Here is a 25,924-nt window from a genome sequence, read left to right on the forward strand (position 1 = left end):
GCTGTAGAACAATCAGCTCTGGCCACTGTTTATCTGTAGTGAGTCTAGGCTGTCAATCCCCTGTTTATTTCAGCTGTCAATATGTATCCATGTCTATTTGCTTTGGAAGAGGCTGAAGACCTTTGTGAAAGGAGTCCAAAAAGAGTCGACGAGACAGCAATGCTAAATTCTGTCCTATGGCAGTATTTCTGAGGTGAGTTCTTGAGGATATCTTTAACTTTTCTGTCAGAAAGTAGTGCTTTGAGCCTCTGTTAGGGTCTGCTCTCTCATACAATGTGAGAATGTAATCAAACTGTTTATCAGAGGAAAACTGTGTTTTTAGGGCACTTGCCCTAACATTAGCTGGTTAGCTTATAATGTTAGTTTTTAACCAGCTGTTGTTGTTTAGCCAGTTTGTTATCAGCTGTCTGGAGACTTGAGAGTTTCAAGTCTAATCTGCTGATGATAAGGAATTACCAATATCAGGAATAAATTAGCATGTTTATGCACGTTTTCATGTGTAAGAGGCCTGTCTTCAGTTCAGGGGTCGAACACATGCTTGTCACATGATGAGTTTGAGGCTGAGACAAGCTTGAACTTGTAGTCTGCTTCATTACATGGTTTATTGTTCGTTTGTGCATGTTTTATTGAGGAAGCTCAGTTTTAAAAGGAACTATTTGGATGTTTACATCATTTGAAACCTTGCTAAATACTGTTTTCCCCTCAGACTTGAGGGAACTTATGGAAAAGAAAGGAAAAACACTTGTTCATGTTTTACATATATTGTATGTCCCATAGACTTACATAAATATAATTGTTATTTATTCATAACGGTTGGACATTTTGCATTTATTTCATGCAATATAATTCTAAGGACCAAGTGTAAAGAAGTATAAATTCAGTATTGTTTTGAGTAGTAAAAATGTGAAATGTCTTGATGCGTGCTCAATCATCCAGGTAAGCAAATCCCAAAAAGTTTCCTATTGACACTTACCAGCCAGTGGACACTCTTTCAATGATGAGGATGTACACATCCTGAATGGGGAGGAAAGCTGGTTTGAGCACGAAGTCATGAGGCCATTTACGTGAAAAGGGAAAGACCATCTCTGAATCGAGGAGGGGGCCTAAAGGTACATCTTTTACCATCTTACAATGCTGTGATTAAAGCCATTCCCCAACTCTGTGTGAATGGTACTTCTGGCCACTGATCAATGGTTGTTGATCATTCGTCATGAGAATTTGCATATTAATGATCAAGGAACTGACCTCACAGCCCATTGTTCATTCAGTGGGCTGGTTTCAGTCACTGTAGAAATCTACTGTTTATAAGTTTGGGGAAACCTGCAGTCAGCTGAGACTGAAGAAGTCACTTGGATGAGTGACGAAACGTTTCTCCCACTGAAAACTCTACGTCCAGATGAACAGAATCAACCTTTTGGGGAAAATGTGAAATGTTTGAGGAGAAAATTATATAAACTGTGTATTTAAACAATCATGTACTATTGGATTGTAAGTTTATTCAGTTTTTTATTCATTTATTTTTTATTTTCTCTCTTTTCCACGTGATGTTACTCATTTGTTCAAAGGGGTCACTTCCTTGATGTTTGACTAAACTAATGGTTTTGTGATTACCCAGACCTGATGTGTGCTCACACAAACACACAGTTTTCACTTTGATCTTTAGTTTGGACAAAAATGTCTAAAACTGGCCCGTGAATATATAAACACACACACACAGACACACAGAGCCACAGCTATGAAGAGTTTAGCTTACTAATTTGAGTGACAGAAAACCCCAGTTAGGACCCTGCTGGGCAGAGAGATAGGAGCTCATCAGACTTATCTCCCCCTCCCACATCACCCACTGCAGACCCCTAGTTTCAACATAAATACAAAAACTTAAAACACCGCTTATATATTTATGGAGTCTAATCTAAGTGAGCCATCACTTAGCATCGGGTAAACTGCACTTAACCTTCATGAATCCATAAGAGCTGTGTCAGTGGTTAACACCAAACTGGTGTAATGAGGAGTTTAATATGCACAAAACTAACTGTTACAAAGTGACACCATGTTTTTTAAGAGGAAATTCAGCAGGTTTATGGGGCCAAATATAGCTGTTATCAGCTCCCACAGCTGAGTGGGCAGTCCACTGTGAGTAGTGAACGTATCATCTGCAGATGCGAGTAGTAACTGAACATGCCAGACGATGACAGCTAAAACCACAAAACTGCTAGAGGACCATTGAGAAAGGAGTTTCTTTCCCAGGGTGACCTCAGCTCACCCACTCACAATTCTGGTTATCAAATGCGCTCAGCTTAATAATGGTGCACAAGAAGGAAGTACATAAATAAAAATAAAAAAATAGAAAAAACGAAGATGAGGACGAAGAGGTTTTGTGTCGGGTGAAGTCCACGGGGAGACTGGAAGGATGGATGAAGGAACCAAAAGCATGATTGTGTTCTTTCTGCTCTTCGTTTTTTCAGGTGAGAATCCTGGTGACGTTTTTCTCCCCACAATTCTGATTTTATAATTACAACGTATGATATATATGACATAATGAACAACTTTAAGTATCAACATGATAATTGGAGAAGAGTCCTCTCTATCCTCTCAGGTAAGCCAGCAGAGGGTCAGAGTCTGTTGGATGTGTGCTCAACCTGCCATGCTAATGCCACGTGTGACGACAAGTCAGATGGCTCGGGCAAAGTTTGTAACTGCAAGTACGGCTTTGTTGGAAATGGAAGAACCTTCTGTCAAGGTAGGAAAAAAAATAAATATCTGTACTGCTGCTCCAGTTAATATATTAAAAATTAATCAAGTAACTTTATGTAATGTAAAAGAGGCTGCTCATAGGGATAAACCCACAGCGAATCAGCATCCACTTGTACAGTTTTCCAAGACTCCAAACAGCTCTTTAACGACTTTATGCTAACTATTTTGGTTTCATCAAATTTATCGTTTTTTACCGCCAACATCAGGATCATTTCTAGCAACAGCAGTGATCTGTTAGCACTCTGCTGCTGCACAGCAATCAAACAGTATGTAACCAAACAGCCCACAGACTAAAACATTACACGTATCTACCTGTTGTACAGTTTTCACACGAACATCTCCACTGTCAGCATCGTGGCAGCAAAATGAGGGATGTGAGGAGAAGAGGCGGTCTGATTGACAAAGTGTTAGCCAAAGTTTTATATCACAGGCAATCATTTTAAAACAGCGTATGACCACAATTAACAAAGTAGATGCCATTTTTATTCCATATGACCCCAAACTAGTTTTTACAGAGTTTAACGTGTTTATAGAGGTCACATCAGAAAGACTTCAATAGGTCTGGAAGTTACATGAGTTAAGGCAAAGTTTCATTGGCTTTATTTTCCTAGCCTGAAGCTATAACCATGTTTTATGCTGGCTATGCCACAGGCGAGGTTAATAAGCTGGTGAGCATGATGGAGTATTTAGCAGCTCACAAGCTACAAATATAGCTCCAAATGTTGCTTTGCTCAGTATGTTAACAACCCCTTGCTTCCTGACACTTGAAGGTATATCTTATTATAGTTTCTATCCAAGAGGCCAAAACTAGACACAGCTAAATCCATACTCACAGCTTTATGAGGTTGTACCTGTATGGACTATTCTTGGGTAATGGTGATTTGAGCTAAATGCTAATCTGAACTGGCTAATACTCGCAGTGATCCTAATTTAGCACGTTAGCATCATATTACATTTGATTATTAGCAAAAAAAACACAAAATGCTGCTAATGCTGAGGGGTATGGAAATGGTTTAGTTACTATCCAAGAGGCCAAACCTAGACACAGCTAAATCCATACTCACAGCTCTATGAGGTTGTACCTATATGGGTTGTTCTTGGGTAAAGGTGATTTGAGCTAAATGCTAATTAGAAGTGACTAATACTCGCAGTGATGTTAATTTAGCATGTTAGCATCATATTACATTTAATAATTAGCAAAAACACAAAATGCAACTAATGCTGAGGGGTATGGAAATGGTTTAGCAAGTTTAATAAAGGCGTGAATAAGTAAGAAGTATAAAAATAATAATTACAGAGTTGTATTAATACATACCACTAAAAGGAATGAGTATTCGGGCCAGATTAAAAAACCAATTTTTTAAAAAATAGATTAAAGTCCAAATACTATTTTGAGAAAAAAGTTGAAATGTGGAGTCATATGAACTTGGAAGAGTTGGCCGGATATTGTACAAAAAATAAACTGGCTGGCAGTGGACAGATACAAGGAAACTGATGGTTACACCCTCATGCAATAAAGAGGATTTATGTTGTATCAGACAACCTGATCTTCTGATACAGCCTGCATCCTCTTTGCTCCACAGAGGTGTAACCACTGATATCCTCACATCTGTCCATTGCAGCTATTTCCTTTTGCACAGATGCAGTAAGATTCCAAGATTGTTTTTCCTTCTGAACAGATGTAGTTTTCTGCACCATCTCTTAAAAATCCAGAAGTACAGTGGGGCAAAAAAGTATTTAGTCAGCCACTGATTGTGCAAGTTCCCCCACTTAAAATGATGACAGAGGTCAGTAATTTGCACCAGAGGTACACTTCAACTGTGAGAGACAGAATGTGAAAAAAAAATCCATGAATTCACATGGTAGGATTTGTAAAGAATTAATTCGTAAATTAGGGTGGAAAATAAGTATTTGGTCACCTCAAACAAGGAAAATCTCTGGCTCTCACAGACCTGTAACGTCTTCTGTAAGAAGCTTTTCTGTCCCCCACTCGTTACCTGTATGAATGGCACCTGTTTGAACTCATCATCTGTATAAAAGACACCTGTCCACAGCCTCAAACAGTCAGACTCCAAACTCCGCCATGGCCAAGACCAAAGAGCTTTCGAAGGACACCAGGAAAAGTATTGTAGACCTGCACCAGACTGGGAAGAGTGAATCTACAATAGGCAAGCAGCTTGGTGTGAAAAAATCAACTGTGGGAGCAATCATCAGAAAATGGAAGACATACAAGACCACTGATCTCCCTCGATCTGGGGCTCCACGCAAGATCTCATCCCGTGGGGTCAAAATGATCATGAGAACGGTGGGCAAAGATCCCAGAACCACACGGGGGGACCTGGTGAATGACCTGCAGAGAGCTGGGACCAAAGTAACAAAGGTCACCATCAGTAACACACTACAACGGCAGGGAATCAAATCCCGCAGTGCCAGACGTGTTCTGTTGCTGAAGCCAGTGCATGTCCAGGCCCGTCTGAAGTTTGCCAGAGAGCACATGGATGATACAGCAGAGGATTGGGAGAATGTCATGTGGTCAGATGAAACCAAAGTAGAACCTTTTGGTATTAACTCAACTCGTCGTGTTTGGAGGAAGAAGAATACTGAGTTGCATCCCAAGAACACCATACCTACTGTGAAGCATGGGGGTGGAAACATCATGCTATGGGGCTGTTTTTCTGCCAAGGGGACAGGACGACTGATCCGTGTTAAGGACAGAATGAATGGGGCCATGTATCGTGAGATTTTGAGCCAAAACCTCCTTCCATCAGTGAGAACTTTGAAGATGAAACGAGGCTGGGTCTTCCAACATGACAATGATCCAAAACACACCGCCCGGGCAACAAAGGAGTGGCTCCGTAAGAAGCATTTGAAAGTCCTGGAGTGGCCTAGCCAGTCTCCAGACCTCAACCCCATAGAAAATCTGTGGCGGGAGTTGAAAGTCCGTGTTGCTCGGCGACAGCCCCAAAACATCACTGCTCTCGAGAAGATCTGCATGGAGGAATAGGCCAAAATACCAGCTACTGTGTGTGCAAACCTGGTAAAGACCTATAGTAAACGTTTGACCTCTGTTATTGCCAACAAAGGTTATGTTACAAAGTATTGAGTTGTATTTTTGTTATTGACCAAATACTTATTTTCCACCCTGATTTACGAATAAATTCTTTACAAATCCTACCATGTGGATTCATGGATTTTTTTTTCACATTCTGTCTCTCACAGTTGAAGTGTACCTCTGGTGCAAATTACTGACCTCTGTCATCATTTTAGGTGGGGGAACTTGCACAATCGGTGGCTGACTAAATACTTTTTTGCCCCACTGTATTTTGTAGAGGGTCAATGCTAATTTCATTAGGGAGATTTGAAACAACAACTTATTTATTAAAATACTTAAAAAAAAATTCTTTTTTAGTTTATTCTTTTAAAAAGTATATATTTTAACCATAATATTCTATCATGCAGTTACTTATCTCACATTATTTGGGTTTATGAAAATGTCTATAAACTCTAATGGTAATTATTCCCATGGACCTTTTCCACACCTTTGACTTGCAGAAAAAAAATTCTTATTGATCGTTTTCTTTGTTTCTCCAGACAAAGATGAGTGTCAGATAGGATCCAGTAAGATCTGTGGCCAGCACACCACTTGTCACAACACTTTTGGCAGCTACTACTGTACTTGTCTGGCCGGCTACAGCCCTTCTAACAACATGGCTGTTTTCATCCCAAATGATGGCACCCACTGCCAGGGTGAGTTTGCGCTGTACCCAGGGTTTTTTAAGCAACACCTATGATATTAGAAATACATTATTAAATGAGCAAATTTTAAGCCACATGTTCATCATCTCTCTTTGGCTGTGCAGACATTGATGAGTGCGGGATCACAGGGCAGTGTGGAGTGGGAGCTCAATGCAGGAATCTTGAGGGCAGCTTTGACTGCAGCTGCCAGGTTGGATACAAAATCCACAATGGAGTAGAACCCTTTAACCCACTGAGAGACAAAGCTTCCTGCAAAGGTGCGCTCATATGTATTTATAGGACATTTTGTCCCTCATCTAGAGTTCTGGTGTAATGTCAAAAATATATGGCTCTCGGTTTGGCTCTGCCACACTACTATCTGGTTACTATTATAATGAAGGCCAATGTGAAGGTTCTCAGTCATCCAGGTCATGGTAGTCTAAGGTGCTTGGACAGAAAAGTGTCTGGACTTCTTTAAGTTTCTTGAAGACATTTCATCTCATCCAAGAAGCTTCTTCAGTTCTAAGAGCAATTGGTGGAGACTCCCAGATTTTTAAGCCCTTTTGGGAGTGTCCCAAAGAGGGCCCAGGGCCCCTAATCACACAAGCCAAGGTGTGAAAATGGGTGTGGGTCACAATCAGCCAAGGTTTCCAGTGAACCCATTGTGAAACCTAACCCCACCCTGTCATGTGATTTATTGAGAACAAATGACCCAGGATGTGAGTGGGCGTTAAGTCGTCTGAGAAGGGATCTCACAACTGGATTATAGATGGCAGACAGTTGGTGTTGTAAGCCCCGCCCTCTGTTCAAAGATGGTTGTTCACAGTGGACATAGATGGCTTCTTTCACTCCTCTTTCAAACCATCTGTCTTCTCTGTCCAAAATGTGAACACTGACATCCTCGAAAGAGTGACCTCTGACCTTTAGATGCAAACGTACAGCTGAGTCTTGACCTGTCGAGGTTGCTCTATGTTGTGCCATGCGTTTATGAAGTTGCTGGCCCAAGGTGTTTGGAAATGTTGTAGGTGTTGTGAGGTAAGATGCCTGAAGAAGCCTCTCAGATGAGAGATGAAACATCGTCAGGACACTTAAAGAAGTCCAGACGCTTTTCTTACCAAGCTCCTTAGACAATGACAGTCAAGCTTGAATTAAATCCATGCAACCAGTTGCTGTAAAGAAAAGCTGGATGTAAACCTAAGTTGTGTATAATCCTGTCCTGCTCAGTTGTTAACTGTGGCCCACCTGCACTACTGGAGGACACGGTGCTAGTGTCAGTCACAGGAACTACGTACAGCAGCGTGGCCACATTCATCTGCGATGAAGGCTTTGTGTGGAGGAGGGGAGACAACAGCTCTGTGTGTGGTGCTGAGGGTCTGTGGAGCAAACCTGACATGGTCTGTGAAGGTAATGAAACTCTTTGGTGCTTGTAGCTGTTGTGATGTTCGGCTCTGCTTAACATTATGTGTTTTAAAATGCATTCACTGATATTTTCATGCTAACACTGGAGACAACACTGTGAATCTCAAGGTGATTATCTGCCAAATTTTTACTTATTCAGAGGATTTCAGGATCATTAAGCTCATTACTCTTTTGTTTGGGTCACTTTTGATGAGGTACCCATTTAAAAATACATCATTAAAGGTCCTTATTGTACATTTGTCTGTTTAAAAATATGTTAACCCTCTCAGAATTAACAATGACTTTTTACAGATGTGAAGAAACAAGCGCAATAATTTTATTTCCACAGCATCTATGAAATGTGCGAGATATGAACTGAAGCTGAATGAGAGCCGCACGTGATACCAATTGGTACCACAAGATACATTTGAATGTAACCTTTATTTTCCAGGCTAGTCATTCAAGGGACACAAAAGCAAAGCCTGATAAGGAAATCGAGAGATTAGAAACAGCAGCACATATCAGAAAATATCTGAACACATCCACTGGTGAAATGCTGCCCCCTGGTGCTGAAAGTTTTGTTAAATTCCATAAACAGAAATGACTAAAACCTTAAAGTCATGTGTCACATTGGAGAGTGTATTAATGCTGATTTTCTTCCTAATATGCTTATAAACCTAAAAAATGTTTAGTTTAGGTTTTTTTTGCTGAAACAAGTTACTCTAATACTTGTTAAGAGTATTAATGCATTATTTTTACTAATGTAAAAACTTGCTTAATAATAATAATAATAATATTTGCATGTTTTTTCCAACATCCAGAGAGTTTTAGCCAGTGACAGGATTGTTTATGAAATGGATCAGTTTGAGTTGTTGGAGATTTTCAGGTGAAAACATTTTCACGCAGCATGTCACTACTTTGGCTCCCAGAGGTTGACTGTGGTTCTCCACCTGCCGTCCCTCACTCACGCTTGCTGTGGAATAAAAGCACAAGGATGGGCACTGAGGTGGTTTATCAGTGTAACTCTGGATATCATAATGTTGGAAAGGGAAATGTCTCCATCTGCACTGCAGCTGGACAGTGGGCGGGTCCATCTGTGCTCTGCCGAGGTACTGTCACTGTACTTTCATGCTGATGAGGACTATTTCTAATCGAAAATGATTGACTGACCGAATTAATCTGAATCCTTTGTGTTACGTTGTTGTGGTGATTGTCGTTCCTTGTAGAGATCTTGTGTGGAAATCCTCCTGTAATTGAATTCACTGGGCAGGTGTGGAGTTATAACTCCACCCCTGGCAGCACTGTGCTCTATTTCTGTAAAGACGGCTTTTATAACAAAGGAGGAAATAATGTATCCACCTGTCAGGAAAATGGTCAGTGGACATCCCCAACTTTGTCATGCCAAGGTAATCAAACAATGGATTGTTTTCTAATGAAAAAAAAAACAGCATTAAATTATTAAATTCAATTCAATTTTATATAGCGCCGAAAAAACAACTGTCACCTCAAGGCACTTTATATTAACCACTTGGTGACAGTGGGAAAGAAAAACCCTCTTTCAACCAGGCTAAGAGGAGGAAGACGGGAAAACATCATAAGGACTTTTGAAAAAAAAACAAATAAATAAATAAAGGTTTAATGTAGAGATTTAATGAGATAATTCAAGATTAAAGAGATTTTTTAAAGGTGGCACTCAGTAACTGCATTTCGTTTCCCTGTACCTGTGCATGTGCAATGACAATAAAGTTGAATTCTATTCTATTCTATTCTATTCTAAATTGTCAATTTTAAAAAGTCACTTGATTTTAAGACCCGGTCGGTCCCCTTTGATTATACCTGTTTCTCTTGCTATGACAAACTAAACTATATTGTTCAATATCTTATTGTGAAGTAAATTAAAATGTCTTGTGCTTTCAGTTGTTTTTATAATCCTCCATAACTCCCCTTGTGTATCATTTCCCGTCATAGAGATATTATGTGGGAATCCTCCAAATCTGCCTCACACTGGACAAGTGTGGAAAGGTAGCTCCACCCCAGGAAGCACTGTAATTTACTACTGTAAAAAAGAATTTTATCACAGTGACGGAAACAATGTTTCAGTGTGCACAATTAATGGTTACTGGACAAAACCAGATATCTCATGCAAAGGTAACATCTTTCTTCTGGTGCTCTCGAGACACAAATAACTGTTTATTTTCTTCTGTTAAATGATAGATTTTTTTTCATCTGTAGAAGTTGACTGTGGCAAGCCCCCACTCATCCCTAATTCAGTCATGCACTGGGATAAAATTTCCACTGTGGGCTCAAAGGTTATTTATCAGTGTAAACCTGGATATCTCAGTGCTGGAACAGGGAATGTATCTGTTTGTAGTGCCAGTGGAAAATGGGATGGAGCACCGATCCTTTGTCAAGGTGACATTTAGCTATAAACTTGTGTGTTAATTACTGTAAAGTCATTTTAAACCCCTGTGCAGTTTAACCATACACAATTCAAAACTCATTGAAGCATTGCTGACAACATACATCTAGCTATTATCACCCACAATGACCAGCTTTCTTTTTGTTGTAGAAATCAACTGTTGGGAGCCTGTTTTAAAACCCAATGCTAAAATGTTATGGGATGGCACATCACGCATTGGTAGTGTGGTTTATTACCAGTGTGCAGAGGGATATTACACCAGGAGCCTGAGAAACTACTCAGTATGTGGAGAAAACGGACTATGGGAGGATATTGATCTGTGGTGTGAAGGTGCAGATTATTACGTAATGCATGTTCAGGGGCTGTTGTTGTTGTTGTTATGGAAAAAAGGCATGTTTGATGGAGGATTGGACAGTGTGTCTGTCTTGTTGCATTTCTTTATAGCCCACAGTCTGTGCTCATTCATGTCTGTGTGTCAGACAGAAATAAGCTGTGGTCCCCCAGTAGCCCTCCCCCACGCTAACCTCCTGTGGGGCCACAACAGCACACCGGGCAGCACTGTGCTGTATGAGTGTATGGAAGGATTTTACCAGGAGAGTGGGAATAATATGTCAACATGTTCACTATCAGGAGAGTGGGGGGAAGTATCTATAAAGTGCAAAGGTAGAGTAACGATCTCTCTGTATCTGTTCAGCAGTGGGAGCATGATTATTTCTGATTATTAGCATGCTGTTTATGTGTTTGCATGCTTATTAATTTGTTTGTCCCTGCATGCTCTGTGGGTCTTAATATTTTTCTTTATTTCTAGGATTTTGGTTTCCTTTAGGTGCATGCTGAAAAAACAATGAATAGCACTATTTCTGAGTCATTAAACAATTCACTCTTGCTATTTTCCAGCTAAATGTGGCCCAGCTCCTTTTCTTGCCAACTCAGAGGTCGTGTGGCATAATAGAAGTGTTGTGATCCACCGCTGCGTGGCAGGATATCACAGCTGGAGGGGAAGCAATGTCTCTGTGTGCGGGAGCTCCGGGGAGTGGCAGAAAGCTACTCTGAGATGCATAGGTAAGTGTCAGCATACAGTTAAAGCCACAGTTCTCATTGTTTCATTACAGTCATCTGGAGGAGATTCCAATTGTTTAACTTGTATTTAGTAGCTTTTCAGTGCATCTTTCATTATGGCCCAAAGAGATTCTGATGCAAGTTAACAAGGCTGAAAAGCCCCCAAAAAGGAAAACCTTTCATAATACCCAGATCAACAACCGGTATTGGTAAAACAGATTACTGGCCTTCAGAATACTCAGTATTCTTAAAAGAAAGGACTGTGCTGGCCAAAAGGCCTGAAAGACTGCAGAAGACAACTAAAGTGGCTGACTGCATAATTTTCATTACATCTAGCCAACATAAGAACATTCTTGATGAGGTAGGTGAATGATTGTTAAAGTCTGCAACCAAGAAATTCTTTCATGGATGGAAATATAGTGTGTTTACAACAAGGTGCAAACCACTGGTTACACTCAAGAACAAGAAGGCCAGATTAGTCCTTGTCTGAAAAAACAAACTAGAGGTTGATCGGTTCTGGCAAAGATTCTTTTGATGCAAGAAAGAGATTAAATTGTACCATAATGATGGCAAGAGAAAAGAAGGGAAGAGAATGAAAGGAACTGCTCATGTTCCAAAGCACAGCACACCATCTGTTAAACACGACAGAGCCAATGCTTTAGCATGGGATGGCTGCCAGTGGAATCAGGTCTTTAGTGTATGATTGATGACATGACTGTTGATAAAAGTAGCAGGATGAATTCTAAAGTGTACAAGGCGCTACTCTCTACTCAGATTCAGCCACATGCTGCACAACAGACTGGATCGTGCTTCACAGTACATGTGGATAATGATCTAAAGCGTAGCTTTATGTTGCAAAGAAATGGGATATTCTTCAGTGGCCAAGTAAATCAGCTGATCTCAGTCCAATGGAGCATGGTTTTTATTAACTGAAGACAGAACTGATGGAAGAGTGCAGTATAATTGTCATACGCTTTGTGGATTGTTGCTTTTTACAGAATCAAAGACAGGAGGCAGAGAGAAAACTCAGTGTAAGCTTTGATTTTGATTTCCCAGGTGTTAAACAAAGTTCAGAGTCCACAGAGCAGTTTACAGAAAACTAGGAATCCATAGATCAGGAAATACTAAGAATTCCAAACACAAGCAAACTCAGCACTAGATGATCCACAGTTAGAGGGATGACTTGACAAAGGACAAGGAGAAGCTGAAACAATAAATACAAGAGTTGGTGGGGGAAAGGAAACACAGCTGAAAATAATGATGGAAGATGAGAAAAGGGAAGTAAAATAAAACAGGAAGTAATTACTCAGAGACAAAAGACTAACATAATACGACACAATAGAAAGAATAAGAAAATAAGTGACTGTGCCAAATAACCCTAAAGCAGAATATTAATGAAATAATCATTAACCAAAACAAATAATTGAGGCTCAGGATACTAAGAAATGTGATCATCAACCACAATCAAACTAAGAACCAAATGGAACATTAAATAATAAACAAGAATTACATCCACAAATTAAACACTGGTTCTGAAACCCAGGACCATAACAATAATAATACAGTACAACAACTGCATGACTGTCCATGACCAGCCTGTAGTGGGTAAATACTGTGGTTGACATGTTCATTATATCCCACAAAATGCTTTTTTTTTTCATCCACAGAAATCAAACCACCTATCAATCACCTGCTTATTTTTAATGAAAGCTGCCTGCAGTGGAAAGCAGAAAAGTACGAGGAGGACACAGAGGTTTACAAGGTCAGATAAAACATCACCTACCTTCTTTAGCAACCAGGACTTTTCTCCATGACACATTTGGTTTAAACTTTCTAGGTGACTTACACTGGATCCAGGGACTACCAGAGATCCTTTTATGACAAAAGGAAGAGATTTCTGAGCTCCAAAGCAGACCAGCTGAAGCTCTGCCTTGGCTTGCTTCCAGTCACAAACTATAGCATCACCATCACTGCAACATCTGCCAAGTTCACAGCCTCTGTCACCACAAACACCAGTCTACCAGGTAGCAATTTAACCTCAACTCTGCTGTAGTCTGATAAAATTATTTCCAATCAATGTACCAAATATATTTCATAAATAAATAAAAGTATTGTGCATTTTATTCTCTTTGGTCCCTTTATACTAAGCAAAATACTTTATAATATGATCTTAATCAATAGTACCTCCAGGACCAGTTGTCTACTACAGGGAATTTGACACTCCTCTACCAACGTTGAGTCTGCGCAGATCACCCAACACACTGGACTTAATAAGGTATCAGCATGGCAAGGGGAAAGATATCTGATATCTCTGAATCCTTTCCAAACAAAATCATGAAATGTTGCATGTTAGAGTTAATTTTTTTGTCTTTTTTCTCCCAGTTTGTACCAAGTGTTTGTGCTTCCTGTAGAGGGGTTTATGATGTTTAACTGTTCCTCTCCTGCAATCGCGCCGCCTTTGAGCACACTTAAGTCACCAGCGGAGTACATCACTGCTCAGTTTGAAGTCCATCGTGTTGGAACAGAGATGAATCTTACTATAGGAGATGGGCTGCTCTATGGTGGCTTTTATAATGCACCACTGGAGAGTGGCAAGAACTATTATATCATTTTACGGGCTGTCAGTCAGTGGAAATCGGTGAGTGCAGCTATTCTATGGTTAAAAAGTAATGACTGAATATGTTCGACGGACTTTAGCTGCATGTCTTCTCTCCTAGGCCTTAAAAAGTTCCTGTGTCCTGTGGGCTAAAGTAACAGGTAATGCACTGTGAAGCAGTCAGCAAGATCATTTTATCCACCATTATGACACTCTCAATTTACCCCAGTTTCCAAAGTGTCACTTAGTCACAGAGACTTTCTTCATTCCAGCTACATCGTACGCTCTGAGGGTTTCATCGCTGTCTGCTGTAGCTACCATAGGGCTGGTTGCCGTGGTTATTTGGGGAGGCTACAGTATCCACTGGTATGGAAGATGGCACACACTTCATTACATTTCATTTTCACACTATTAACATAATTTCATGTCTAAGTAGACACACTGATCCATCAGTATATTAGTATAATGATCTATAGTCATAGTTATAGCGTAACGTCCCTCTGTCCTTGTTTCCAGGTGTTTCAAGAAGACATGATGCTCCTGAGTGCTGACATGCTCTAATACTGTCCTGAGTTTCTAGCAGTACATTTTGTAAATAGTTATTATTTTATATTAAATATTATCACCATATTAAACTTATTAAAATCATTTTTTGACACAGACTCACATTGTGATTATTGGGTGTGCAGAGGTCCTCTCTTCTGTTCCAGGATCTCAGGGTCAGTTTATGATACTAAAGTCCTTTAAGAAGCAAGTCTTTCCTGTCTGCAGAGCACATTAAAATGTGTCAGAGCACTCATCAGGACACAGAAAGTGTGTGAGCAGAATGTCTCTCAACTTCTGGAAGACTATGTCCGGGTCAATGGTGTGATGAAGAAGAGACTTGGCTTCCACACGTTGACCTGTTGTTTGCTGGTCATCAGTGAAACCAAACATCCTTGGTGATGTGGGCCCTCTTAGTTCTACTCTGTTTTGTGATGCAGTCGTGGTTTTGGATTAACGTTGCACAGTTTTGACACACCACTCAAGAAATGCTCTGAATGTCATAGAAATGCTCGTAGAGAAAGAAAGAAAGTGCAGACAATGTAAAGTGTATATAAATATATATATACCCCTCACACTTTGAAAGTCTTATCTCACACTACAGCTGCAGTGCAAACTCACATATCCCTTTTTGGAGTAAAGATCCTTCAAAGATGGGAAGAGTGACACGATTCCAAGTGCATGAAACTCCTTTGTCGCTTTAGTTAGAGTTCTCCTGCAAAAGCAGAAGTGTTGTTTGTGATGAGATTCTTACCAGTTTGAAAAATGAATGGAATAAACATCATGCCTCTTACCCTTCCTTTTCATGCATGTGAGCTACAATGATCTTCACCATTAATCGCCTGGTGGAATCTTTCAAACTCCCAGTTTATTCATACTCATGGATGACAGTCACCCCTGCTGGTTTGGAAGTTGGAATCTGCGCCACTGTCTAAATAAATTTGATACAAACCACAAAACAACTGACCAAAAAAGGAGACAATTTTAACCCAAACAACTATTTGTTTTCCTCTAATCTGTTTTATCTTCGTGTTTAAGCTTTTTCAAGTAATGGTCACTAAAGAGCCAAGTGTGAGCCTATTAAGTAATGTATCAGAATCAGAATACTTTATTGATCCCTAGGGGAAATTATTTTGGTTACAGTGCTCCAGTTCAAACAGTAACAAAGACAGACAGTACAAAAAGTAAGGAATAGCACAATACATACAATATATACATGCATATATATATATATATATATATATATATATATACATATAAGTTACTTATTGATAAATAGCTGAATAAGAAAGAGCATGTGCAAAAAGGGTGTAGCTATTGCAGTAAGTGTAAGTGCAATATGTATGTATCTACATTTCTTGCATGTATGCTGTCCAATAGAGGCTGAACCATTTGACATCCAGCATCGCTTGTGTCACTGCTCTGAATGCTGGTGGTTGACACAGACAATGTATCTGTTAGACTTGGAGAGGAGGGCTCTTCCAGATGTTGCTGCAGGACAGTCAAATATGAGGATCACAAATAAAAATATTAGAATATAAGGCATATACAATCAAAAATCAACCAAAACAAAACTACCATTTATGAAACTTTTTGTCTAAAAAGTTTACTTTTTGGACTACACCATTATGAATGATCCCATAGTCCATTTCTATCTCAAAAATCCTATTCATCATCCTAGTCCATATTTTTTTGTGCATGTCATTATTGATCACTAAAGAGTTATGACGTATCATAAATTATAACTGTCATAGACACATATTGCTTCCCAAGTCATTTGACAGGGGTCCATAAATCACTGGTTTGACATAGTGGTCTTTGTGTGTATAGGATCACAAGTCAAATCTGTCAAAATTCTTCCATAGATTTCAATTCAAGATTCAACTACCAGCTCGCTTTAGTCTAGACTTGCAAAAGAAGTGTATAACCTTTCAGATCACCTTCCCACCTTGAGCTTATTCTATGGCTGTGAGCACTTGAAATCATTCACCTGCAAACCACTAAATTATGATAATAATCGATTATCTGTCAGAGACCTAAAAAAAAAAATGCTGCTGCCACAAGAAATACTGAAATATTACGTTATTTTACAAAGGTTACTCTTGGGACCTTCAGCAGAGACTGAACCTGATGACAGATCTGATGGAGCCTGGAAGCTAAAAAATCTGTCCACACCAATTATATGATCTCGAAAGGAGAAAAAGATGGCGTATTAACGATGGGGCTGGAATAATACCACTAAACAGTATTATGGGGCATATTTGAATGTGGAACGCGTTTCCAGAGACAAGCCGAGAGATGTGTGTACTGGGCCTTTAAAGGTGTTTTGCATCCGGAGCAGCTCCCTCATATCCCCCAGACAGGCCAACGTCTCACCTACAGCATCACAAACCAGTTTGTTTACAAGGGCTTAAGCAGGTACGCAACACTCAGTACTGCGAGGAAAAGTGAAAGTGCCGTTTTAGAGCTCGTTATAAAGCAACAGTGAAGCATGTTATAGGACAGCCTGGGCGGCTGGCTGAACAGTAAGGAGTAGGCCGAGGGGACACATAGAGCTGTGTGATTGATGCCATTTAGCAACAGTACAGCTAACGTTAGCCATGGACGTGTTATACCAGATTAATGTATTTTTGGGGGGGGGGGGGGTTTACTCAGGTTTACTCTAAATAAAGGCCAGACTTTAACCTTGCGTTAGCTGGGCGCTACGCTAATATACTCAGACAACGATAGTCAAGTTGCAGTGTTCGCTTAAAACAGACCGATAATTTCATATTGTCTTGTTTATCGGTACATTCTGGCAATATTGTATCATTAATACACCCACATTTCCTTTTAATGCGTTTCTGAGTAAGGCTGTAATGGCTATTCAACACTTTCATATTTAATTTAAATATTGCTCGTCAATGATGTTACCGCCGTGAAAAGCAGTTATAGTAGCAGCCGATTTAAATTAGCATTTTTTGTTGTCTTATGTCACACTGGTCAACGCCGAATTAAAGCGTGGACAGTCATTTTTAATAGGACATTGAAAGATAACCGCTAACTAAGAAACTTTTGAAAGCGATAGCCTTGTAATTATTAAATTGACCGGTTTGTGAATCGAGTCTGGCCTCGCGCTCTCCAGGCAGCACACGCAAGGTTGATTGTTGTGGTTATAATTAGTATGGCTGTAATTGACACAGGTGACGTTAACTATATAAACTATATAAACTATATAGTGGGCGGGTACATACACACACACACATATATATATATATATATGCATGTGTCTGTGTATTTTATTTTATTTTTTAATTTTTTTTAAACAAAATCTTTAAAATGTTTACATCCAGGTAAAACCACCTGCCACCTAAAGTTAAAAATTTTAATCGGTGTCCAGATAGTGCGTGACCTTAGAACAAGGGTGGGGGAACTCCAGGCCTCAAGGGCCAGCGTCCTGAAGGATTTAGATGTTTCCTTCATCCAACACAGCTGATTTAAATGGCTGAATTACCTCCTCAACATGTCTTGAAGTTCTCCAGAGGCCTGGAAATGAACTAATCATTTTATTCAGGTGTGTTGACCCAGGGTGATATCTAAAACCTGCAGGACACTGGCCCTTGAGGCTTGGAGTCCCCCACCCCTGCCTTAGAACTAGACTTGATTCGCAAAATTTATAGTAGCCTATTCCTAGGAGAGATATTCAGTCTTTGTATTTTCATGTTGGTCTACTACAGCTGCTGTGGTCCCCTGGTTCACTATGGCCCAGAACCAAGTGATTCTGCAGTTCCGCTTCGCCACATTTGGAGACTCCATGCTACAGAAGATGAACCTTCTGAGACACCAGAGGCGCTTCTGCGATGTTACTGTTCGCATCAACCAGCTGGAGGTCCCTGGTCACAAAGTGGTGTTTGCTGCTGGCTCCTCTTTCTTAAGGGACCAGTTCATCCTTCAGCAGGACTCCAGGGAGGTCCAGATCTCTATGATCCAGGAGGCAGAAGTTGGCCGACAGCTGCTGCTGTCCTGCTACACTGGCCAGCTGGAGTTTCCTGAGCTGGAGCTGGTGCATTACCTGACAGTGGCCAGCTTCCTCCAGATGGGCCACATTGTAGAGCAGTGCACTCAGGCCCTCAGCAAGTTCATCAAACCACAGGCTTCACGCCAGCTGGAAGTGGATGTAAAAATGCGGAGGGAGAAGAGGGAGGAGAGTTTATCCTCCCAGGCAAAGATAGAACAAGAGCGCTCTCAGGTGCAGACTGTCCATCAGGAGGAGGAGGAGGAAGAGGAGGAGGAGGAGGAAGAGGTAGTGGAGCAGGTGGAGCAGGATAATAACGATGATGAAAGCGAAGATGATGATGTGATTATACAGCCCAAAAGCCCTGTCCAGATCTTGACCAGGCGTCCAAGGCAAGGCATAGTGGAGAGTGACATCACTATAGTAAAGGTGGAGTCTGTGTCTGATGTTGCAGAGAACTCCATCACCGGTCACTTCTCCACCAACCCTCCTGCAGAGCTCCACTCCCCTGAGCCCCAGCACTCGCTCATTAATTCCACCGTTGACAGCCGCAGCAGTGAGATGGCGGTTCCGCCTGGCGTGACGGGATACCCACTTAGCCCTCCTCCTTCATCTCCACCTGCAGAGAAACACATCGGACACCAGAGGAACTACGACAAGCCTCTCCAGTGGTACCACCAGTGCCCCAAGTGCGCCCGAGTCTTCCGCCAACTCGAGAACTACGCCAACCACCTCAAGATGCACAAGCTCTTCATGTGCCTGCTGTGCGGCAAGACCTTCACGCAAAAGGGCAACCTGCACCGGCACATGCGCGTTCACGCCGGCATCAAACCCTTCCAGTGTAAGATCTGCGGTAAGACTTTCACCCAGAAGTGCTCGTTGTTGGATCATCTAAATCTGCACAGCGGAGATAAGCCACATCGCTGTAACTACTGTGACATGGTGTTTGCTCACAAGCCAGTTCTCCGCAAGCACCTCAAACAAATCCACGGGAAGAACAGCTTCGATAATGCAAATGAAGGCAGCCTGCACGACGGCGGGGTGGACTTTGAATTCGGACGAATATGAGATCACTTTGGACTTACTGGCTGTGCTGTTTGAGAACACAGTAACAAAGGCGGCCACGTGAGTGAGACGTTCACTGACATGGATGATGGGTTACCTAAAGGATACAAACATGAACAAAGTTTTTCTGATCGGCACATCACTGTAGCTTCATTACTGTGGACTATTTGTCTTTCTTTTGTACAATACAGTGTAGATGCCTTCATCTCATACTTGAAAATTGAAAAACACTGAAACGCATCATAATGTTTGAACATCATTAGTTTTATTAATGCATTGCCATGTCTTTGTGTCTACCCTGTCCTTTAAAGAACTGCACAATGAACAGTATCCATTTTTATGTTGTTTATGTACACAATCTGCTGTATGATTACTTTTTAAACTGTATGACTATGGCAACGTGGACTTAGGAGAAACTTGAAAGAGTGGAGATGCAACATTATTTTACATAAGGCAAGCTATGTCATTTTGTCTTGGTGGCCAAAGTGTCTGTTAGCCTAAGGGGTCTTCTTTTTTTAATAGAATTTATATCTGAGGTACTATTGGACCAAAGTGACATTGTATCTGTCCTGTGTTCATGGAAGTCAATGTGAGTTACGAATAAAGAAATATTCTTAACTGTTGCTTTTGTTTTCTTACCGTTACTCATTGCTTCATCGTTCACGCACAACAGAAAATTCCCATGTTAGTGTCCAGTCTGTAGTAATGCTCCAATGCCGTTCTCAGTGTGTGCTTGTTTTTACAATTTTTAATCAGATCGAGTTGGCAGTATCTGAAAGTGGCATGGAAATTTCTGGTGAGTTGTTTCAACAAAGGGTTCTGTGTTTCCTGCACTTTCAGTATTTCCACATTTTGAAAGAAGATGCTGTACTCTTTTAAAGAGAGGTTTCGCACCGCTTCACAAAATGAAATCAAATATTATGTCTAATTCTATGCTTTCAGTGTGTATCCGATGTTGAACAGCAGAGATGACAGTAAGAACCTGTTAGACCTCGTTTGCAGCCACGTCTTGCTCACTTTGGAACTGGTTTATTTAACAGATGGGTCCACATGATTCGTCATAAAGGTGAAGGTGCACGGTAAGGTGAAAGACCCCACAACATCTGAGAGAAGTCCCCAATCATAAGCTGACCCTTTATAAGCAAGCAATTGGCAACAGTGGGAAGGAAAACTTCTTCTCCTGACAGAACCAGGCTCGTGGATGGGCAGCCATTCTCCACAACCTGTTGAGGGTGAGAAAAGGGAGATGTGTTTATACAGTTACGAGTGACATTTATGAAAATGTGTTAAATTAACCACTGGCGACCTGTCAGGGGTTCACCCTGCTTCTCTCATTAAGACAGCTGGGATAGGCTCCACCCACCCCCCCAAACCCCATCCCCACCCACCGTGACCCTGACAAGGATAAGTGGAAGAGAATGGATGGGTGGATAGCATTACCTTTGAAAGAATAAAATAATATACAGTTAAAATGAATAGGCCTACTGTACCCAAGACTAGGTAGGCTTGCAAACCTTTAGCAGGACTGATATTTTCTCCAGTGTAGTTACTTATAGTTACTGCCTTTGTATATGTGTATTTATATTACTTAGATGTTGGCCCAACATTTATTCTTCAGAAGTAGAAAGGTGGCAGGAATAAATCCTTCTGTTTTCTTGAGCCAAGGCTGGCTGTTATTGCACTCGAGGCAGCCCTATGCTGGAGCGTTGTGTTTTGACCCAATATTTGTTTTGGCTTTCTACATCAAATAACCCAATACAAGTAGTTAAATAATCGTATTTACAGCAATGTACTTAAACATGTCCAACAGTCTAATGTCAGCATAAAATAAGTTTACCATGACAGTATGTAAGTTGTCTAAACTGGAATTAGTGTAAAAACACTATGCTTAAAATTGTATTTGCCAAGCAGTAAATGTGATTTGAATATAATGAATTTGAATAAGGACGGCTTTGTCGAGTCGTCATTGTTTCACATATCTTCATTGGTTCGTGGTGTAGCCATGAGCAAGTCAGCAGGCTGCTGCAAGAGATTCCTGCACTATGCTTTTGACTACGAAACACCAAAAACGCTGGTTATTCCCAGCTTAGGTGTAGGATTTGTGTTCAGGTTCACCCAATTCTTGGTGGTGATGTATGTGGTTGGGTAAGTACCCAATAAAATCAGAGGAGGGGATTGATTGGTTGGGGATGTGGTAATATGTGGATTATGAAATGATGTTTTTGCTTGCACAGTTAAACTCAGACATTTCTGCAAACCTGCTGTAGGTATGTGTGTGTGGTGCAGAAGGCCTACCAGGATACAGATACTGTCATCAGCACCGTCACCACGAAAGTGAAAGGTTTCGCTTTCACCAACACATCTGACACGGAGCCTCGTTTTTGGGATGTGGCTGATTACATTATCCCTCCTCAGGTACTGAAACGTGCATTTTAGGATTTCTGTCATTTTATATGTGAGGGGGGAGAACAGCACAACAGGTTTTGGCTTTTTTCATTCCCTGGAAACTTTTTCCCTGCTCTACTTTCTGACAGAGTGATCATTCATTCTTTGTGCTGACGAATATGGTTGTGACCCCAAAACAAGTGCAGTCACATTGTCCCGAGGTGAGTCACTGCTGTTACAAAACAGATAACCAGAGCCAAGGGTCGGCCATGTCTTGCCAAACTTGCACAACCATTGATGAAGACCATTAGAGTGCCAAGTACATGGTGATTGTCCTGTATTAACAGCTTATTTTTTTCTATTACTACATTTCTCTGTGGCTATTGTTTTTCAGTTGGGGGAAATCATAAATATGATTATAAACCCTTTTAAAGTCAAGTGTATCATATTTTCTGTGAGTTTTTCCCCCACGGCAAGTAAATTGCACAAAAATACCTGATGCAGGAAATATGGCACAAATCATAACTCATATAGCCAAATGGATACTTATCTAATTAAAAATTGTTAGAAGACTCAAGAAACTTCAGGCTTTAAAGGGTTAAGTATTAAATACTTTTTAATGTTTGCATTAACCCTTTAAAGCCTAGATAATTTTTTAAAATTGGGAGCTTCTGACAAAGATTTTTAATTAATTTAAAAATGTAATTAATCTGTTTGTGTCATATTTTCTACATCCAGCATTTAAAAATGTATTTATTTATTTAATTGTTTTGCATATTATTGCTTAAAAATGTTTGTGAAATTTATTTAGGATTTTTAACTTCACCTTCAAATATACACATTAACACTGGAGATTTTTCCTGCAGCTTCCAAGCCCATCAACTACTTGTGTGGATGACTGCAACTGTGTCGAGGGACGCAGTGATCCCCGGGGCAACGGTAGGCCTTCCTCCCTGATGATACAGCCCCTTTAATATTTGTGGCCTCACGCAGCAAAAACTCAGCGTGAAATTTATTTTCCACCCAGGTATACAGACGGGACTGTGTGAGAACTACTCCACCACTGCACGGACCTGTGAAGTGCTCTCATGGTGCCCACTTGAAATAGACACTAAGCTGCCTGAGTAAGAATATATTTACCATGTTAGAATATTTGTTACTAGTTCCAGGACTGTGGAGGCTTGATGTGTTGTTTCATGTCCTGCAGGCATGCGCTGCTGGTTGCAGCAGAAAACTTCACCGTGTTGATCAAAAACAGCATCACGTACCCAAAGTTCAACTTTCACAGGTCGGTGAACTGCATTTGAATGTAAGAGGGAGATCTGTAGATGCTTAAGCAAACATACAGAGTCACAGTTTTCCCCATTAAACCGGAGCCTTGTCCTCCTTCCTCCAGAAGAAACATACTGCCTCATGTGAACTCCTCATACCTGAAGAGGTGTGAATTCAGCCGTCTCACAGACCCACACTGTCCCATATTCAGACTCAAGCATATTGTCTCAGAGGCTGGGGAGGATTTTCAAGACATGGCTGTGAAGGTGAATCGAATGATCGTTGTCTTTCTGTACTGGAATTCATTGTTCAAGTTCCTGTATGGTCTTCCTCCAGTATATATGTCTCATAAGCAGGATGTGAGCCAGTACAGCCCTCAGGTTCCCTGGCTCCCATCTGATAGTCACTCCCACAGTTAGTGTAATGTATGCATTTTTATGTTCTCTGTGGTCGCTCCATATCACAAGGCAAAAACCTTTCTGGCTTCTCTGCTCTGTGCTGCGATTAAAGTCTACCATGGGAGCTGAGAACAGCTGGAAATGCTGAACTCTTAAAGCCATTTTTTGGCTTTCCATTAAGTGTGGTTGAGCACTATGTAGCTGTTTCACCTTCATTGTAGGATACATTGTTTTACATGGTTGTCTCTTTAAACTCTGAAAAGCGGGTATAAGTTAACATTTCATTCAGTATTGCCATATTTGAACTTAATAATTATTGTCTTACTCTGTTTTCAATTGTAGTTGGTGTTTTCAACCAAATTTTAGGTCCTTACAGGTTCTTATCTATATATATTATGATCATGGTTGCCTAGCAATGGCCATTGAAGCTTTTTTTTTTTTTTTGCATTTATGCTCCTACAATAAAACACATTTTACTATTTCAGTTTCATGGCCAAAAGCACAAGCAGTCATTAAAATACTGTGGCATAGGCGTGTACTAGTTTTATACCATTCTTTGTTATTGTTTTTTGTCCAAACACTACTTTTTGTAGTGACTATTATATTTTAATTGTTGTGTTTAATTACATCAGTACAGATCTAACCTAAATTTAAAGGTGCTAACTGAATAATCCTGAACTGAGTGATTTGTTTTACAGGGGGGTGTCCTTGGTATTCTTATTGACTGGAGCTGTGATTTGGACTGGTGGGCAGGGGAGTGTTTACCTAAATACAGCTTCCGGAGGCTGGACAACAAACATCCTGTCAACAATGTGGCCCCTGGTTACAACTTTAGGTGAAAAACTTTTTTTTTTTTTTTTTAAACAGACAGGTACTGATGAATGTATAAGGCTGAATAAAGAACTGCTAAAACTTCTGTCTTTTAGATTTGCTAAATACTACAAGGCAGCAGATGGAGAGGAAACCAGAACGTTAATCAAAGCTTACGGGATCCGCTTCGACGTCATTGTGTTTGGAACTGTGAGGCCTGACTAATCTTGAAACAGCAATGATTTTATCAAGAACGGTCCGTGTTTTTACTTTAGTCTTATGGTAGTTTGGGGTTCTTACAGGCAGGAAGATTTTCCATCGTTCCAACCATAGTGAACTTGGGTGCAGCCTTGTCATTCCTCAGTTTGGTGAGAAGAGAAATGTTCAGACTAGCATCCGTATAAGTGATGAAACACCAAATTTTAAATGTTTTGACTATTTTCGTTCAGGTGCCCGTGGTTGCTGACTGGTTTTTGGTGACTTGCTCAAGGAAACGAGATCTTTACAGCAGACACAAAACAACACATCTCACTGAAGATGCAGACAGTGCATCGGTAACTGACTTTTCTCCTTCACTTTCACTGATGATCTTTAGTACTGACTAAGATCTTAAATGTTGGTCTGTTTGTTTGTGTTTTTTTTGTAACACAGGTGTCAATGGGGACCACCTATGGAACCCAGTAGCAGGAACAACATTTTTCTACAGAGAAATTGGAACCCTCATGAAACGAGACGTTAAAACATCATTTGAATATTTCACTAAAACCATTAAAATGTGATAATAGAAAGAAGGAGGATAAACAATGATGGAGGAAGAACTCTGGCTTTTATTTAAGTAGCATCTACAAAACACTCACTAGTAAAAGTATAAATGTGTAATCTTCAAAATATAATTATAATACCAGCAGCAAAGATGGAGAATGAAAGGTTTCAGAATAAAATACAGTTCTGGGCTACTAATTACTGATCATTAATATGTTCTTTTACAGCTTATTTTATTATTAGTGCAGCTTATTATTTGCACTTTTGAGTAGTTTCACCTAAAATAATGTATTATCAGTTACCAGGTAATTGTATTTGAGTATTCAATTGAGTCAAAAACATGTAGTTATGTGAAAATAAATGGAAGTATCGTTACAGATTATTTGTATAATGTATTAGGACCTGGAATCATCATCATTCATATGTGCAATAATGATTGCGGAGCATGGTGTATTTTATGAGCCAATTGTTTTTTCCTTTTGCCACTAATACATTTTTTAACACTTGAAGACACAACAGACAAACACTTGAATTTCCTGTCCCCCTATTCTTCTAGTCACATGACTTATAGTGAGTAGTATACATAAAAAAAAACATCGTCCGTTTAAAATGTTAGTGAATAGTAGGATTAGTCCTGAAATACTTTAGTAAAGTTTGCCTACTAATAGTTCAAATCTATGGTTCAAATATGTAGTAGTAAAAGCGCGTGGATACAGTTCTCATAAGAAGCGTTA

At 40.2% G+C, this 25,924-nt stretch overlaps 3 protein-coding genes across 5 annotated transcripts; all 3 read left to right on the forward strand.

The window, feature by feature from the left end:
* susd1 (sushi domain containing 1) lies at positions 1–14,617 on the forward strand. 2 transcript variants are annotated; one of them, XM_080893691.1, is made up of 19 exons: positions 1–2,465; positions 2,597–2,740; positions 6,346–6,501; positions 6,615–6,767; positions 7,714–7,893; positions 8,817–8,996; positions 9,114–9,293; positions 9,856–10,035; positions 10,120–10,299; positions 10,457–10,587; positions 10,786–10,969; positions 11,204–11,368; positions 13,033–13,127; positions 13,203–13,389; positions 13,547–13,640; positions 13,748–14,003; positions 14,083–14,122; positions 14,234–14,327; positions 14,478–14,617. In XM_080893691.1, the coding sequence occupies exons 1-19, from the start codon at positions 2,411–2,413 to the stop codon at positions 14,494–14,496; spliced, it is 2,673 nt and encodes an 890-aa protein (XP_080749817.1). In that variant the 5' UTR covers positions 1–2,410; the 3' UTR covers positions 14,497–14,617. The 2 variants fall into 2 exon arrangements, with proteins under 2 accessions (XP_080749817.1, XP_080749816.1); XM_080893690.1 differs by having other exon boundaries at positions 3–2,465; positions 10,457–10,636; positions 10,790–10,969.
* Positions 14,618–16,624: 2,007 nt separating this feature from the next.
* zbtb26 (zinc finger and BTB domain containing 26) lies at positions 16,625–20,230 on the forward strand. Of its 2 annotated transcripts, none has more exons than XM_080893779.1 (2): positions 16,625–16,922; positions 18,221–20,222. In XM_080893779.1, the coding sequence occupies exon 2, from the start codon at positions 18,244–18,246 to the stop codon at positions 19,564–19,566; it is 1,323 nt and encodes a 440-aa protein (XP_080749905.1). In that variant the 5' UTR covers positions 16,625–16,922; positions 18,221–18,243; the 3' UTR covers positions 19,567–20,222. The 2 variants fall into 2 exon arrangements, with proteins under 2 accessions (XP_080749905.1, XP_080749906.1); XM_080893780.1 differs by lacking the exon at positions 16,625–16,922 and adding an exon at positions 16,932–18,057 and having other exon boundaries at positions 18,221–20,230.
* A 579-nt stretch (positions 20,231–20,809) lies between these two features.
* Positions 20,810–25,833, forward strand: p2rx4b (purinergic receptor P2X, ligand-gated ion channel, 4b). The gene is made up of 12 exons (XM_080893784.1): positions 20,810–21,708; positions 21,831–21,978; positions 22,098–22,169; positions 22,815–22,887; positions 22,976–23,072; positions 23,156–23,236; positions 23,345–23,486; positions 24,317–24,453; positions 24,545–24,638; positions 24,731–24,796; positions 24,878–24,982; positions 25,080–25,833. Exons 1-12 carry the CDS (start codon positions 21,494–21,496, stop codon positions 25,110–25,112), a joined length of 1,263 nt encoding a protein of 420 aa, XP_080749910.1. The 5' UTR covers positions 20,810–21,493; the 3' UTR covers positions 25,113–25,833.
* The last annotated feature ends 91 nt before the right edge of the window (positions 25,834–25,924 follow it).

Source organism: Rhamphochromis sp. 'chilingali' (assembly GCF_963969265.1).
Source record: "Rhamphochromis sp. 'chilingali' genome assembly, chromosome: 10".
NCBI lineage: Eukaryota > Metazoa > Chordata > Actinopteri > Cichliformes > Cichlidae > Rhamphochromis > Rhamphochromis sp. 'chilingali'.

What these genes read in the sequence shown, in the direction of transcription:
- susd1 (XM_080893690.1), top strand. Translation starts at nt 2,411, where the DNA reads ATGGATGAAGGAACCAAAAGCATGATTGTGTTCTTTCTGCTCTTCGTT. An exon ending in AGCACCGATCCTTTGTCAAG is followed by an intron (nt 10,300 to 10,456) that starts GTGACATTTAGC and finishes TTTTTGTTGTAG; the next exon opens with AAATCAACTGTTGGGAGCCT. An exon ending in CTGTCAGTCAGTGGAAATCG is followed by an intron (nt 14,004 to 14,082) that starts GTGAGTGCAGCT and finishes CTTCTCTCCTAG; the next exon opens with GCCTTAAAAAGTTCCTGTGT.
- p2rx4b (XM_080893784.1), top strand. Translation starts at nt 21,494, where the DNA reads ATGAATTTGAATAAGGACGGCTTTGTCGAGTCGTCATTGTTTCACATA. An exon ending in GTGGTGATGTATGTGGTTGG is followed by an intron (nt 21,709 to 21,830) that starts GTAAGTACCCAA and finishes AACCTGCTGTAG; the next exon opens with GTATGTGTGTGTGGTGCAGA. An exon ending in ATTACATTATCCCTCCTCAG is followed by an intron (nt 21,979 to 22,097) that starts GTACTGAAACGT and finishes ACTTTCTGACAG; the next exon opens with AGTGATCATTCATTCTTTGT.
- zbtb26 (XM_080893779.1), top strand. Translation starts at nt 18,244, where the DNA reads ATGGCCCAGAACCAAGTGATTCTGCAGTTCCGCTTCGCCACATTTGGA.